The sequence below is a fragment of the Chrysoperla carnea genome, chromosome 1 (genome assembly GCF_905475395.1).
Source record: "Chrysoperla carnea chromosome 1, inChrCarn1.1, whole genome shotgun sequence".
NCBI classification, from domain to species: Eukaryota; Metazoa; Arthropoda; class Insecta; order Neuroptera; family Chrysopidae; genus Chrysoperla; species Chrysoperla carnea.
In genome coordinates, this window is record NC_058337.1 from 139038734 (window position 1) to 139052024 (window position 13291).

Consider the following 13291-nt stretch of genomic DNA (forward strand, 5'->3'; position numbering starts at 1 on the left):
TTCTGTTGTGTTGCTATGTGATTTTTAACTAGCTTATTTAATTCCTCACGTTGTTTTTTATAATTGTATGGAACTATGCCGTCTATTTTTGGATCTGTATTTTCATCGATGAAGACAGAATTATTGTATGAGCGTTTTGTTTGCATACTATATTTCTTAAATATTTTCAATAAAATCATAATCAAAAGGAATAAACTTCTTGTGTAAAAAGAATATCTGTAAAGAACAGAAATTTAAGATTTTTTAAGGTTAGAGAATTTGTTAGCCTTTGGCGGTACTTCTTCTTTAGTAACGAGTGTTGCTGGCGATCCATCTAAGTTAAAACGCTGAGCCCCCTCAACAAGGAGTTTTTTATATCTATAATCAGAGCAATATCTTCTAAAGAATATATGAATTTGTTGTTTTGAGAAAGTATCTTTCAGGGGTGCTATAACTTCTTTACTAATACCTATAGCAAGAGGTTTAGCAGGAATAGAAAAACACAGAGGATATTTTGTTTGCAGTAATTTTAAGATTTGTTTAGATTCATCTTTCCATCTTGCCAGTTTAGCTTTAAGGGCTTCTTTGTGCTGTTCTGCTAGAATCCATGCTTTTTCTGCTTTAATTTGTGCTTTAGCCAATTTAGCGTCTTGATCTTTATTATGACCCGTACTAGGTTTAACGGATTTACCTCCAGAGTTAACCTGAGCACTCTCGGGCTTTGGTGTTTGTACTACTTGCTTATCAAAGACGACCACTTGTTTTTTAAGGATTGGCGTAACAATACTGACTGGTACTTTAAGCTTTAATGTAGATTTTGCTGTTTGCATAATATTTGACTAGCTATTTTTTAGTTTATTGATTTCATCAATTGAAAGACCAGTAGCAACAGAGATAGTTTTAATATCTATATTTTGAGCTAATAAATTTTTAGCTACTTCCATAGTTTTTTTAGCTTCCCCAATGTGCATACCTTCGTTTCTGCCAATCTGCATACCTTCGTTTCTGCCAATCTGCAAACCTTTAGCTTCCCCAATCTGCATACCTCTAGCTTCGCCTCTAGCTTCAGCGGATTCAATCATGAAATCTTCGACAGCTTTGTAATCCATGATGCGTTTAATTTCCTGCTCATAAGCAAGGAGTTCTGCTTCATTCCAGTTAAACTGATTTAACGCTTCATAAGCACGCCCTACTACAAGATCACTACCTATAATTTTCTGCAGGTCAGCTTCACTTGTGTTAGTAGCATATTTAAAAAAATAACACCATTTTTCGGTAATAGTTTTTAAGTTTTCAATTTTATCTATATTAAATTTAGGTAGTTCAATAAAGCTAAAAGAGAAATCCATTAAGTCATGTTCAAAAGTAACTTTATCAAGGATAACATGATGAGAGGTATAATCAGCTTTATCAGGGAAGATAATATAATCACTAATAGCAATAACGATGACTTCCTTAAGGTTAGCATAGAGCCCGTCTTGTTTTTGTCCTTGGGATAGTTGTCGAGAATAGGCTTTAGCAGCATAATATTGAGCTCTTTTCTCAAAGCCTTTAGAAGGGGAGACTTGCATTTCTACGATGATTTGCGTACCATTTTGAGCTTTACAAAGAACATCGACGAGAGATTGCTTTTTATAAGCAATATCAGGGTCTTGGATAGGACTTAGGAAAGTAACATCCTGTATTTGTTCATCATCTTTAAATCCCATGATATCATTGATGAAGTGGATAAGAATATCTTTGTTTTTTTCAGAACCAAAGATTTTCTTGAAGGCGACATCATTTTTAGGATCGAGGAACTTTGAAACTGCCATAATTAGTTACTAATATTTGTATGTGCATTATATTATAGCACAAAATAGAAGATAAGTAAGTTATAAAAATAATCGCATAGATGTTGTTGAGTGATATTCATATTCTCATCTTCCGGGTAAAGGAAGGTACAATGAGTCTTGTATTAAAGTAGAACCCAGAGAATGGATTCTACTATTTACATTATATAATATAGTTTTTTTAAGTTACTTAAATTTTTTTAGCTTTACTTTGTTCTTTTTTAGGTATTTTAATAGATAAGATACCATCCTTAAATTGTGCTTCTATATGTTCTTCATCAATATTAGATGGTAAACTAATAGAACGGTAGAAAGAGCCATAATATCGTTCCTGCATATGATAATTATGATCTTTCTTTTCAGGAGATTGTTCTTTTTTACCTTCAATAGTTAGGATATTACTGTCTATTTTTAGATCAATATTATCTTGTGTAATGCCTGGTAATTCCATTTCTAGATTATACTCAGAGTCATTTTCTATAATATCAGTTCTCGGTAATAACATTCTTTCATTGTAAGAGGAAGGATAAGAAAAAGAAGCTATTTCATTAAAGAAGTTATTAAAGACATCATCAATATAACTTTTTTTATTAGAGTTATTTTGTAGTTCTGATTTATTTCTAATACGTGGTAAATTAAAAGCCATAAAAACCTCCTATTTAAGTTAAATAAAATTAAAAATAAATTAATAATCAAAAAAGTTTTAATTATTCGTTATATTCTCTTTACTGCACAGGTATTTCTTTAGCATTTTGGTCTTTGAGTTAAATTCTAGGCAAAGTAATGGTCTAGATGCCATTTTTTAACTTAGAAGAAATAGCCTTTTGATCAATATCATCATATAGGGACATCACATAATTAAAGTTTTTATTTAAATGATCAGTAGTACTATTTGCTTTAGTATCGTCAATGTTACCTTCAATAAGAAGCTTATGATTATTTACTTTAAGTTTAATGTTATTTTTATCATATCCCGGTACTTCTAGGACTAGGATATATTGTTTGTCTTGAGTATTGAATTTACTTTTTATAGCACTTGAGTCATAGATAGATAATCTATCATCAAATATACTATTCCAGTAATAATCAAAGGCAGAAAAAGGACGATGAATCAAATCTAATGGATGACGTAAATAAATAGTATAATGATTATTATTTGATGTTTTTTTATCCTCAGCCGCAATTGCTGGATTGACCAATAAAATGACAGTAATGCAAGTTATTAAATATAATTTAATATTGTTGTATAACATAATTACCTTCTTTTACTTCAATTTGACTATATAACATATAAGGTTAATTTATAGAATCGTAACATAATTATATATATAATTTAGATATAGTTTTAGAATAGAAAAATTCAAGTAATTATTGCTGACGTTTATATCCTCCGAGGAATCTAATAAGGTGTAGAAATAGGTTAATAAAGTCTAGATATAAGTTAAAAGCAGCTACAATAGACATTTTCTGTGCCAAATGATTGTCAGTATTAGTGAAGTAGAAAGATTTAATTTTTTGAGTATCCCAAGCTATTAGTCCAATAAAGATGATTACTCCTAGAAAAGAAGAAGCAAAATATACAGCAGAACTTTGCAAGACAAGATTAACAAGTGAAGTAAGAAGTAATCCAACAAGTCCCATTAAAAAGAAAGAGCCCCAAGAAGTGATATTCTTATTAGTGTTATATCCATAGAAGCTCATAATCCCAAAGACAGTAGCACAGATAAAGAAAGTTCTAGCAATAGATATAGTAGTATAGATAAGGAATAGGTAAGATAAAGACATGCCCACTAGAATTGCGTATATCCAGAATAAGATTTGTGCCGATTGAATAGATAATTTAGAGAAGCCAGAAAAGAAAAATAGAGCAATAGCTAGAGGAGCAAAAGCAATAATAGAGCCAAAGGTAGTATTAAACATTAAGTTTACAAGTGGTGTCCAAGAAATTGTGATAATAGCAGTACTACCAGTTACTAGCAGAGCTGCAGTCATAAGGTTATAAACCTTTAACATAAATTGTCTCAGACCTTCATCATGAGTTTTAGAAGTAGTATGTGCACTGGTAGTGTAATCAATCATAGGCAAAAATTATTGTATATATGTTTAAAATTATAAATGTAATAATAAGATTTTTCAGTTTCAAGGTTATTTATTACTCTTTTTATTAGAGCAATAATGTTTAGAGTTAAGGATTAGAAATATTTATCGAATAGGAATATGAGTAAAGAGATGAGGATACTAAATAGGAGACAAGAGGTTAGTGGGCAGAAAAAAGAGAAGTTACCTTTTTGAAAGAATAATTCACCTGGTAGACGTCCAAGTTTAAGCCGTGATATAAGAGGCCAAGCAAGTCCAATGGTGGTTATGAGTAATCCAAGTATTATGAAGAATTTCTGCATATAAGAACCTGACAATTATAGTTAATAATTATTTTATAAGGAGTGATTGTCCTTTGATTTTCTATTTATCAATAATTTTAGGCTTAAGTATTAATTGCTCTTTACAATCGAGCAGCATTCCGTAGAGAATATGGGCATTATCTGGGTGCAGATAATCAAGACCTGCTTTGACAAATAACCCCCCAAGCATAATCTTTTTTCTAGCGTCAGATTTACGATCAAAGGTGGTAGCTTTTTGTAATTGCATACGAGTATACCATAGTTTTTTTACAATAGATTTAATCAGTTTTGACGTTGTCTGATTTTGGTTTACTGGGCATTTTAGATTTCTTATGTACCTCTTTTAATTCATTTCAAAAAGGATGATTTTTATTATCAACATTTTTTACAAACTTTAGAAACCCTATTAACAATCTATCATCAATCGTTAGAGCATTACATGCTTTAAAGATATTAAACAATTCTTCTTTACGTTTTTGCAGTAACTGAGATTGTTGAGCTTCTAATTGTTTTTCAATTTTAGCGATACGATCTTTTTTAAGTTGCTGTAAATTAGCCAGTTTAGTGCTGGTTGCAAGTGTTTTAGTTGCCATAGTTTTTCAAATCTTTAAATTTACTGTAATCTTTAGTACTTAACACTAAATGATTATACCAGCAACAACAATAGTGAGTCAAGTCAAAGAGAGTATAGTGCCTATTTCTTTTACAGATATTACGGGGGGATCATTTAAGGGGGCAGCCAGCCCCCTTAAAACCCCTTGTTCAGGGAATAAGAAAAAAGTAGTATTAAAAATCCTGCAGTATGATATAGTGTTAAGGTTCTCGTAAGAGCGCACTTTCGCGTTTTGTTAGCACAAAACGCTATGCGCTCAGTGAGTAGGAAAAATATCTGAAAGTATTGATAATAAGATTATATATTTATAAATGGCTACATATCATTTTCATAGTTCACATATACAAAGAAGCCAAGGTCAGAATGCATTTGCAAAGGCAGCGTATATATCTGCATCAAAGTTAGTGTATAGAACTATAGATAAAGAAAGTGGAGAAGCTATTAGTATTAGCTATGATTTTAGAAAAAAACAAGGAGTATTATATAGTAAGATATTTGTACCTGAAGAGTTTAAAGATGCAGTATGGTTACAAGATAGGGAGCAATTGTGGAATGTAGCTGAGGTCAGAGAGGCAAGAGCGGATTCAAGAACTGGAGGCGAGATAGAATTTGCGTTACCTAGAGAGGTAAGTAAAGAAGATAATATAAGATTAGTGGAGGAATATGTACAGAAATGGATAGTATCACGAGGCATAGTATGTGACGTTAATATACATTACGATAATCCTGATAATCCGCATGTACATATACAGCATTTAACAAGAAGATTAGAGCGTTTAGAGAATGGAGAAGTAGTAATTGGAATAGTGAAGAATAGAGAGTTAGAAAGTCCAAGATTATTATATTTTTTAAGAGAGCAATGCGAGATAGAAATCAACAAAGTATATGAGGAAGCAGGTTTAACTGTTAAGGTAACTGCTAAGTCATATAAGGCGCTTGGTATAGATCAAGAGCCGACCAAGCATAGAGGAGTAACTCATCATATGCAACGGACGGAGTTAGAAGCACGCAATAAAGAAATAATAGCTGAGAATGCAAGCATGAAAAGGGATAATCCTGAAGTTATATTTGGTCGTATTTCATATACAAAGCCAGTGTTTACTAAGGAGGATATAGCTATAGCATTATCTGATGCTTTGATGGTGCATTTAGTGTCAAAGGATAGTGATGTTTCAAAGCAGCAAGAAGCTATTAGAGAGTTTAGCAAGGCCTTAGTAAATGAGCAAGTAGGTGCGGCTTATGTAGCACAAAATATAGCAAATGATACAGTAGGAATTACTACAGGAGTTCAAGCAAGCAATGCAAACAGCAACCCAGCTATCGAACACTTAAATAAAGAATATGGAGAGGAGTTTTTAAGGCTTTACAATCAGCTGCTTGTATCTGACAAGATAGAGCTGATGGACTAGAGAGATTTGACTGGTAAAACGCTATATGCCTTAAAATCTAGAGTGAATTTAGAGCTGAGATACGTATCTGCTATAGAGGAGTTAAATGCTAAAGGCGAGCATAAACTTAATATTGATGCTGATAGTTTAGAGCAAAGCAGTCTTAAGGAGCATATAGGCGATTTAGTCAGCGTAGTAGGAGCCAATTTACAGAATAAATTTAACGATAAGATAGGAAGTAGTTTAGGCTTAAAACTTAATGTATTTGGCAGTAAGAAGCACGAACTTAGTGATGAGCAAATTAAAGCGATTTTGTCTGTCTGCAACGGATCTGACATTAGTGTACTTGAAGGGAATCCTGGAGCAGGTAAGACTTTCGTAATGAGGGAGATAGTACGGCAGTATAAAGCAGCTGGTTTTAAGGTAGTAGGGACTGGACCAAGCAGTGTCTCTGCTAAGGTCTTAAGACGAAATGCTGGCATTAAAGCCGATAATACGAGTTGTCTTCGTAAGAAAATCGTAGAGTCCAAAGGAGGTGAGTTTAAGATAGATTTAAGTAGTAAATATTATGAGGAAGAGGAATATTTAAAATCTATTGGCTGTGATTCAGTCTTTAACTTCTTACGCTCTGATGTACTTGATAGTAAGACTGTTTTGATTGCTGATGAGGCAAGCATGATAGAGCTTGCTAATATGGATTATTTAGCTCATGAGGTCTTCAAGTCTAAGGCAAAGTTAGTACTTGTTGGAGATAACAACCAGTTTACAGCTGTTGGCATGACTGGAGCGTTCAACAAAGCTCGTAAGATTGCAGGAGGAGTTAAGCTCACCGAAGTTAGAAGACAGGAAAGAGAAGAGTACAGGCAAGCGACGAGAGCTATGGGACGCTTTGCAATGCAGGAAGCTATGGAGATATACAGAAAACTAGATGTCTTTAACATTAAGGATAATGAAGAAGAAGCTAAAACTAGCTTAGTTGCATCATTTGCCAAAGAATATACTGAGCAGATGGATAGTCTTAAGCGAGACGATTTAATAGCTATTAGAAGTATTGCAATTGGAGCATATACGAACGAGAAGGTAGCTGAGTTTAATAGCCGAGTTAGGGATGAGCTAAAGCATAGCGGAGCGTTAAAGGGAGCTGAAGTATTAATTAGTAGCGGCGGTAGAATGCTACCGCTGATGAAAGGCGATCAGGTTGTATTTGAAGAGAATAGTTTAAGATACGGGATAAGTAACGGTGAAGTAGGAACAATATTGTCAGTCAAGCCTTCGGTTAAATCGTTTAGAGGTGGTGCGGGTAGTAAAGGCGAGAGCGATGGCGACGGATTACTTAAAATATTAGTGCATAAAGCAGATGGCTCAAAGGATATAATAAATATTGATACTGCGGCTGACGCTGCAAATAATAAGCGGAGGATTAAGCTAAATCATGGATACGCATTAACCGGCTACAAATTGCAAGGTGAGACAGTAGATCGCATGCATGTATATTTTGACCGCTCTATTGGTTATGAGGCATTTTTGGTACTCATGTCACGTCATAGACAGGAAGTTAAGCTTCATGCGTCTGCACAAGAGTTAGAGGGACTAGTTTACACCCGTATTGATAGTGACGTAGAGAAAGTTAGAAATCAGTTTAAGATTAACAGCTATGAGATGCGAGATGAGACGCGTATTAATTCTGCAGGGGAAGAATATACAATTAAAGTAAAGGAAGAAATACCTAACTGGCTAATCGGCTTAACGCTTGCAGTTAGCAGAAGAGCAAATAATAGCTTTGCAATAGATTATAGAAGTAATGGATCATTAGACGGTAATCAGTTAATCATCAAAGAATATTTAGAAGTAAGGTCACGAGTCTTTGAATGTCACGGTAAGGTCAGAGAGTGGAAGAGCGATATTGAATCCCCTGACAATATCACAAGATTATACGGTGCAATTCTTACTCAAGCATCTTATCTAAAGAGTATTAAACTAGACGATGCAAGCCCTGCTATTGATTTTGAATTCGATTTCAACATCAAAGATTTAAAGATTGATCCCTATAGCATTGCTCTTAGCGACAGCGAGGATAGTTTTAAATACGTTATTAAAAATATTTTAAAAGAAGCGAGAGAGGGAACATCAGAGAGTGCATACAGCAGTAAACAAGATAGCCTAGAGCCAAAAGCAATAAAAGGCATCACATATATTGATGGTAAGGCGTGCATTAACTTCAAGGAGCTTGATAGCAAACATCAAAGCAAAATCATCGCTATTTGTTTAAACGAGAAGCATTACGAAAATCTTAAAGAAATCTTTGAGGAGTTAAAATTAGAAAAAGATGTTTTAAGAGATTACGCTTCAGTTATTTGTGATAGCTACTCTAGCGTAATTGATACTGAGAATGCAGATGAATTTAAGAAGTTAATTCTTACAAAGAAAGATGAGAGAAAGTTAGTTACAGAATGCAAGGTCGAACTTAGAGCTTTAGTACGTGAGCAGAATTTTAGCAAGTCAGAAGATCGGAAAGCTCAGTTAGGAGAGCAGATTGCGATAGTTGAGGAGAAATTGGCTAAGCACGAAGAGAAATTAGAGGCAATAGCCGGAAGAATATCAACTAGGCTTGCACTAATTCAAGAAAATACTACATTTACCAGTGATTCTGTATTAATGGTCGAGCGGACTATCCAATTAAATATTAACTATGAGACGCTCCGCAAACATGCAGGTTACGATACATACAAGTATTATCTCAAGGACATATCTACGCATAGTAGTTTAAATAGTTGTAGTTCATACATAAGTCTTATTAAGCTTGCAAGGGATGTAATAAATAATGACCAGCATGATTCTAGTGCCTTAACAAATAGCAAGCTAATGAGCTTAGTAAATAGCTATATTGCCGGTATTGATAACTATAATTGGGATAATAAGGAACTAATAGAGCTTAAGAGATGTGGTTTAGCTGAGGGGCAGAAGGATTTAAGTGATCTTAAGCAAGAGGAGCAAGTGACTGGTAATTTTGTACAAACATTATTACCTCATTACTTGGGACGTATTTACGAGCAGCAAGGAGAAGAGATCATCGCGAAATGGGAAGCAGTCTAATCTCTACAGCAAGCTCCTCTTCAAAACCTTCAATATTCATTAAAGCATTAACATCACTATTTGCAATTTGTTCTACTATATTAAATCCACTAACTGATAAAAGCTGCCCGATTATTTCTTCAACGTCTAAAGCTTCCATAAATAATTCTGTAGAAGTTACGAACTCTCCATTTCTTCGTTTTGACTCTTGCTCTTCAGTCATTATATCGATATTCCATCCTGTAAGTTTAGCAGCAAGTCTTACATTTTGTCCTCTTCTACCTATTGCAAGGCTTTGATTCTCTTGTGAAACTACTACCTCTACTTTTCTTTTATCTTCATCAATAAGAATTTTTAAAATTTCAGCAGGTGCAAGAGCATTGATTATAAACTGTGCAACATCCCTATTCCATAATATTATATCAATTTTTTCTCCATTTAGCTCATTTGTTATAGCTTTTACCCTATTGCCTCTAATTCCAACACATGAACCTATCGGGTCTACACTACTATCTGAAGCAAATTATAAGTTATATATAAATATATATAACCCATCTATTGATTGGAAATTCGGACTATGCTTTAACAGACTCCGTAACTTCTTTATTTTCTTATCATCTAAATTCTTATTAAATAATAATAATCGCTCCCGATCTTCTCCTTGCGCTCTAGCAAGTGTATTATATCTCTTGTTCAATCCAATCCGGCTCAAAAGATGCAGAGTCTGGAGGTGGTAAATCCTTATGTATCACAATGCTATTGCTTATACTGTACAACTTAGAGCTATGTACTACATCAGCTTCAAGAAACTTATCTGTACTCAGTAACAATTTACTAGGATGTTCAGCTCGTGCATTAAACACTATGCCCATTATTGCTATTTTATTACCATCGGTAATTGACTTGATATTGCAGCCCCCTTAGAATATCTCTCAACTTGTTCATTTAGTAATTGTTGTATTACATGTTGTTCTTTACTCTCTAACAAAATCTCTTGTATCTTTTGATCCTGTTTTTTCCCAAAAGAATTTAATTTAATCGAATTATCATATTTTAACTCAAGTCCTACTGGTACATATTCTTTTATGCCTTTCTCAGATGGACCTATAGCCTGCACTAACATATCTATCCGCCCACCTGCTCCAGTCTGAAATTCCGTAAGCACTAACTCACGGCCCTCAGAGCCCCCAGCTAGTTTTGCATCACTATAATATTTAAATATCCCATCTAATAATCCTTGAAACTCTGATTCCCTACCTATCAATGATTTAATTAGGTATAATATCTCCCCTATCTTACCCATTAGTTCCTTATAGCAACTCTCTTCTTGTGAATCTATTGTATGTTTCATTTTGGCTACTAACTCAACAGAATCTTTGGAACTTATCTTGTTAAAAGTACCCTCCGCTTTAATAATACTTTCGTTATTATACTCTAAGGCAGAATTATAAATCTTTCCTATTTCTACATCACAATACTGATTAAATGCTTTACGAGATTGATCAATATTGAATTTGATATCTAACGATATAATCTTTCTATTACCTAATGCATTATTATTTAATGGTTACTTCTTAGGATCTACTTTTCTATTAGAATCTATTATATTTAGTATAATAGCTGTGCTATCTTTCTCCTTTGATATTAGTACTATGCTATTTACAGCATTGCTACCATCTTCTATCTTCTCGATCTTTGGTTTCTTTGCACGCGTACCATGATCATCAATCACTGTTGCAGTTGGTATTTGATACTTCTTATCATATATAACAATATGCTTGTCATAATCTCTTAATACTAGAGACTCACCTAATAGAAATCGGCTCAAATAATGTGCTGATGACTTCTCTCCTACACCTGGAAATGCATTATATGTCCTTTCTAAATATTGTTTTATTGTTTGTTGAATAACAATAAGATCATCTGGTGCTGGATTTTGATTTAAAATATCTTCTGTAACTAGCTGATTAATAATTTGCTGTACCACTGGAATTACTACTTTATCCCGTTCTACTACTTTCATCTTCATAAACGCACCAGTCGTACTATCTAAATTCATACCAACGCATAGGATATTATCTGAAAGACTTAATATCCTCATGTTATTTGGCTGAAACCCTTTTGTATATTCTTCTACCTGCATTAAAGCTTCTTCAGGTGTTTTACCAGTACCTTCTTTAGTTTTACTCTTAAGCTCTATAATAATTGGTATTGACTTGGTTGCTCTACCAGAACCGCGTTCTAAAAGCACTATATCTGCATAACCCTTACCAGCAAATTGCTCCAAATAGACATGGGCATTCTCTCTATATCTAAAATTATAAAATATCCCCGCTACAAATCCATGTTCATCAGCTTCTCTTGACCCATCTCCATATGGTAATCTTTGGTGAAGATCATGAATCTTCTTTGTGTACTCCAGTATCAACTTTAATGCATTTCGTACTTCTAATGACGCACTATTAGCAAGTTTTAATATCTCATTCCCAAGAGCAATATATTTACCATCTTTATCTACACACTGTTTAGTAATTTCATGATATTGCTTTGTGCTGCTCGCACCATCTTGTATATCTTTCTTCTTTACTGCAACATTGATACTACCTGTTGATTTATTAATTTGAATAACACTAATCTCTAATTTCTTATTATCATCCTCTGTATATTCTTTCCCTGTAATCGTTTGCCATTCATCTTTAGTAAAACCTATATCTTTGTTCTTGTTTTGTTTTTTATTCTTACTATTTTCTGTAAATATAAATACATGAGTCTTAGCATCTGTTTCTGCTACTATTCTTAAATGATCAGCACTATCAAAATTAAAATGTAGCTTCTTAATATCCAACTTATCACCAAGTTTTGTATCTAATAAACTGGCAAATGATCCAAAAAAGAAATGTGTAAAGAAACTTATTTTACTAACAGAATGTAAATATGATGGGATTTGATCTATAAAAGATTGGAATCTTGCTTGAAAGGAATATTCAATATTAGGTCTTGCTATATGAGAGCTAATATATTCTCGAAATAATAATTCCACTAACTCAAATTCTTGTGGCTTCGCTTGCTGCGGCATTTTGTTATCATCACTCATAATAGCCTCCCTGATATAAAAAAATATGTCGTATTGAAACTTATTTATGCACTATCTAACTCCTGATTATCTATGCTAGCACTATCTCCAAGTATTGGCATATCTTCTTGCTTATCTAAGATATTAACACTTGTTTGTTCTATTGCTAGTAAATTCTTCATTACATCATCATTAAATAAATTAGCTGATTTAAATATCTCATATGCCCATAATTTTGATTTCTGAAAAATTTGTACCTGCTCTAAATTAAGTGCGCCCACTATTTCTGATAATATATCTGAAGTCCTATCTGCTTTCACTAATTGTGCTATTTCGCTCCCAGCCGAAGAACCATAACTTAATTTATTAATAAAGAATTGTTTATGCTCTTCAAATCCATCCATATGCCACATAGTCGATAGCATTTTATATCCTGCATTAATAAAGTTCTGATCATTGGGTAATGATATAATACTATCTAAAGCAGCATATATTATATTGTCATATTTTTCACCTGACATACATTCTGTACTTATACATTTAAATAACTCCTCAGCACTATCAAATAAATTATTATTAATTAAATTGTATAAACTGGAAAAATGTTTATTTTTTTCAAAATCTCTTGTTAACAACTCATGATATTTACTTTCATCTAGGTGGTCCATAGCAAAAGTAACCATATCAGCATTAGCTCTACCAACAAATACTTCATCATATATTGCAGTATATATCAGTAAATCATCTTTTTCTTCTCTTGATAATACCGGTGCTAATTTATCCCAAAAATACTGTAATGCTTCTGCGTGTTTGCCTCTGACTGCACTCTCAAACCCATGTAAATCATTATTATCACCGGTAAGTTTTAACTTGGCTTTAGATTTATCCATATAACAGGTTATATAATGCGTCCAATATGTTACTAAGGGTCCATG

At 33.3% G+C, this 13291-nt stretch overlaps 1 protein-coding gene across 1 annotated transcript; it reads right to left on the reverse strand.

Annotated features, from left to right (window-relative positions):
- Positions 1 to 2001: 2001 nt before the first annotated feature.
- LOC123296094 (small heat shock protein C4-like) lies at positions 2002 to 4803 on the reverse strand. Its single transcript, XM_044877558.1, has 3 exons — positions 4650 to 4803; positions 4096 to 4218; positions 2002 to 2288 (listed from the first exon to the last, which is right to left on the reverse strand). The coding sequence occupies exons 1-3, from the start codon at positions 4801 to 4803 to the stop codon at positions 2002 to 2004; spliced, it is 564 nt and encodes a 187-aa protein (XP_044733493.1).
- Between the last annotated feature and the right edge of the window lie 8488 nt (positions 4804 to 13291).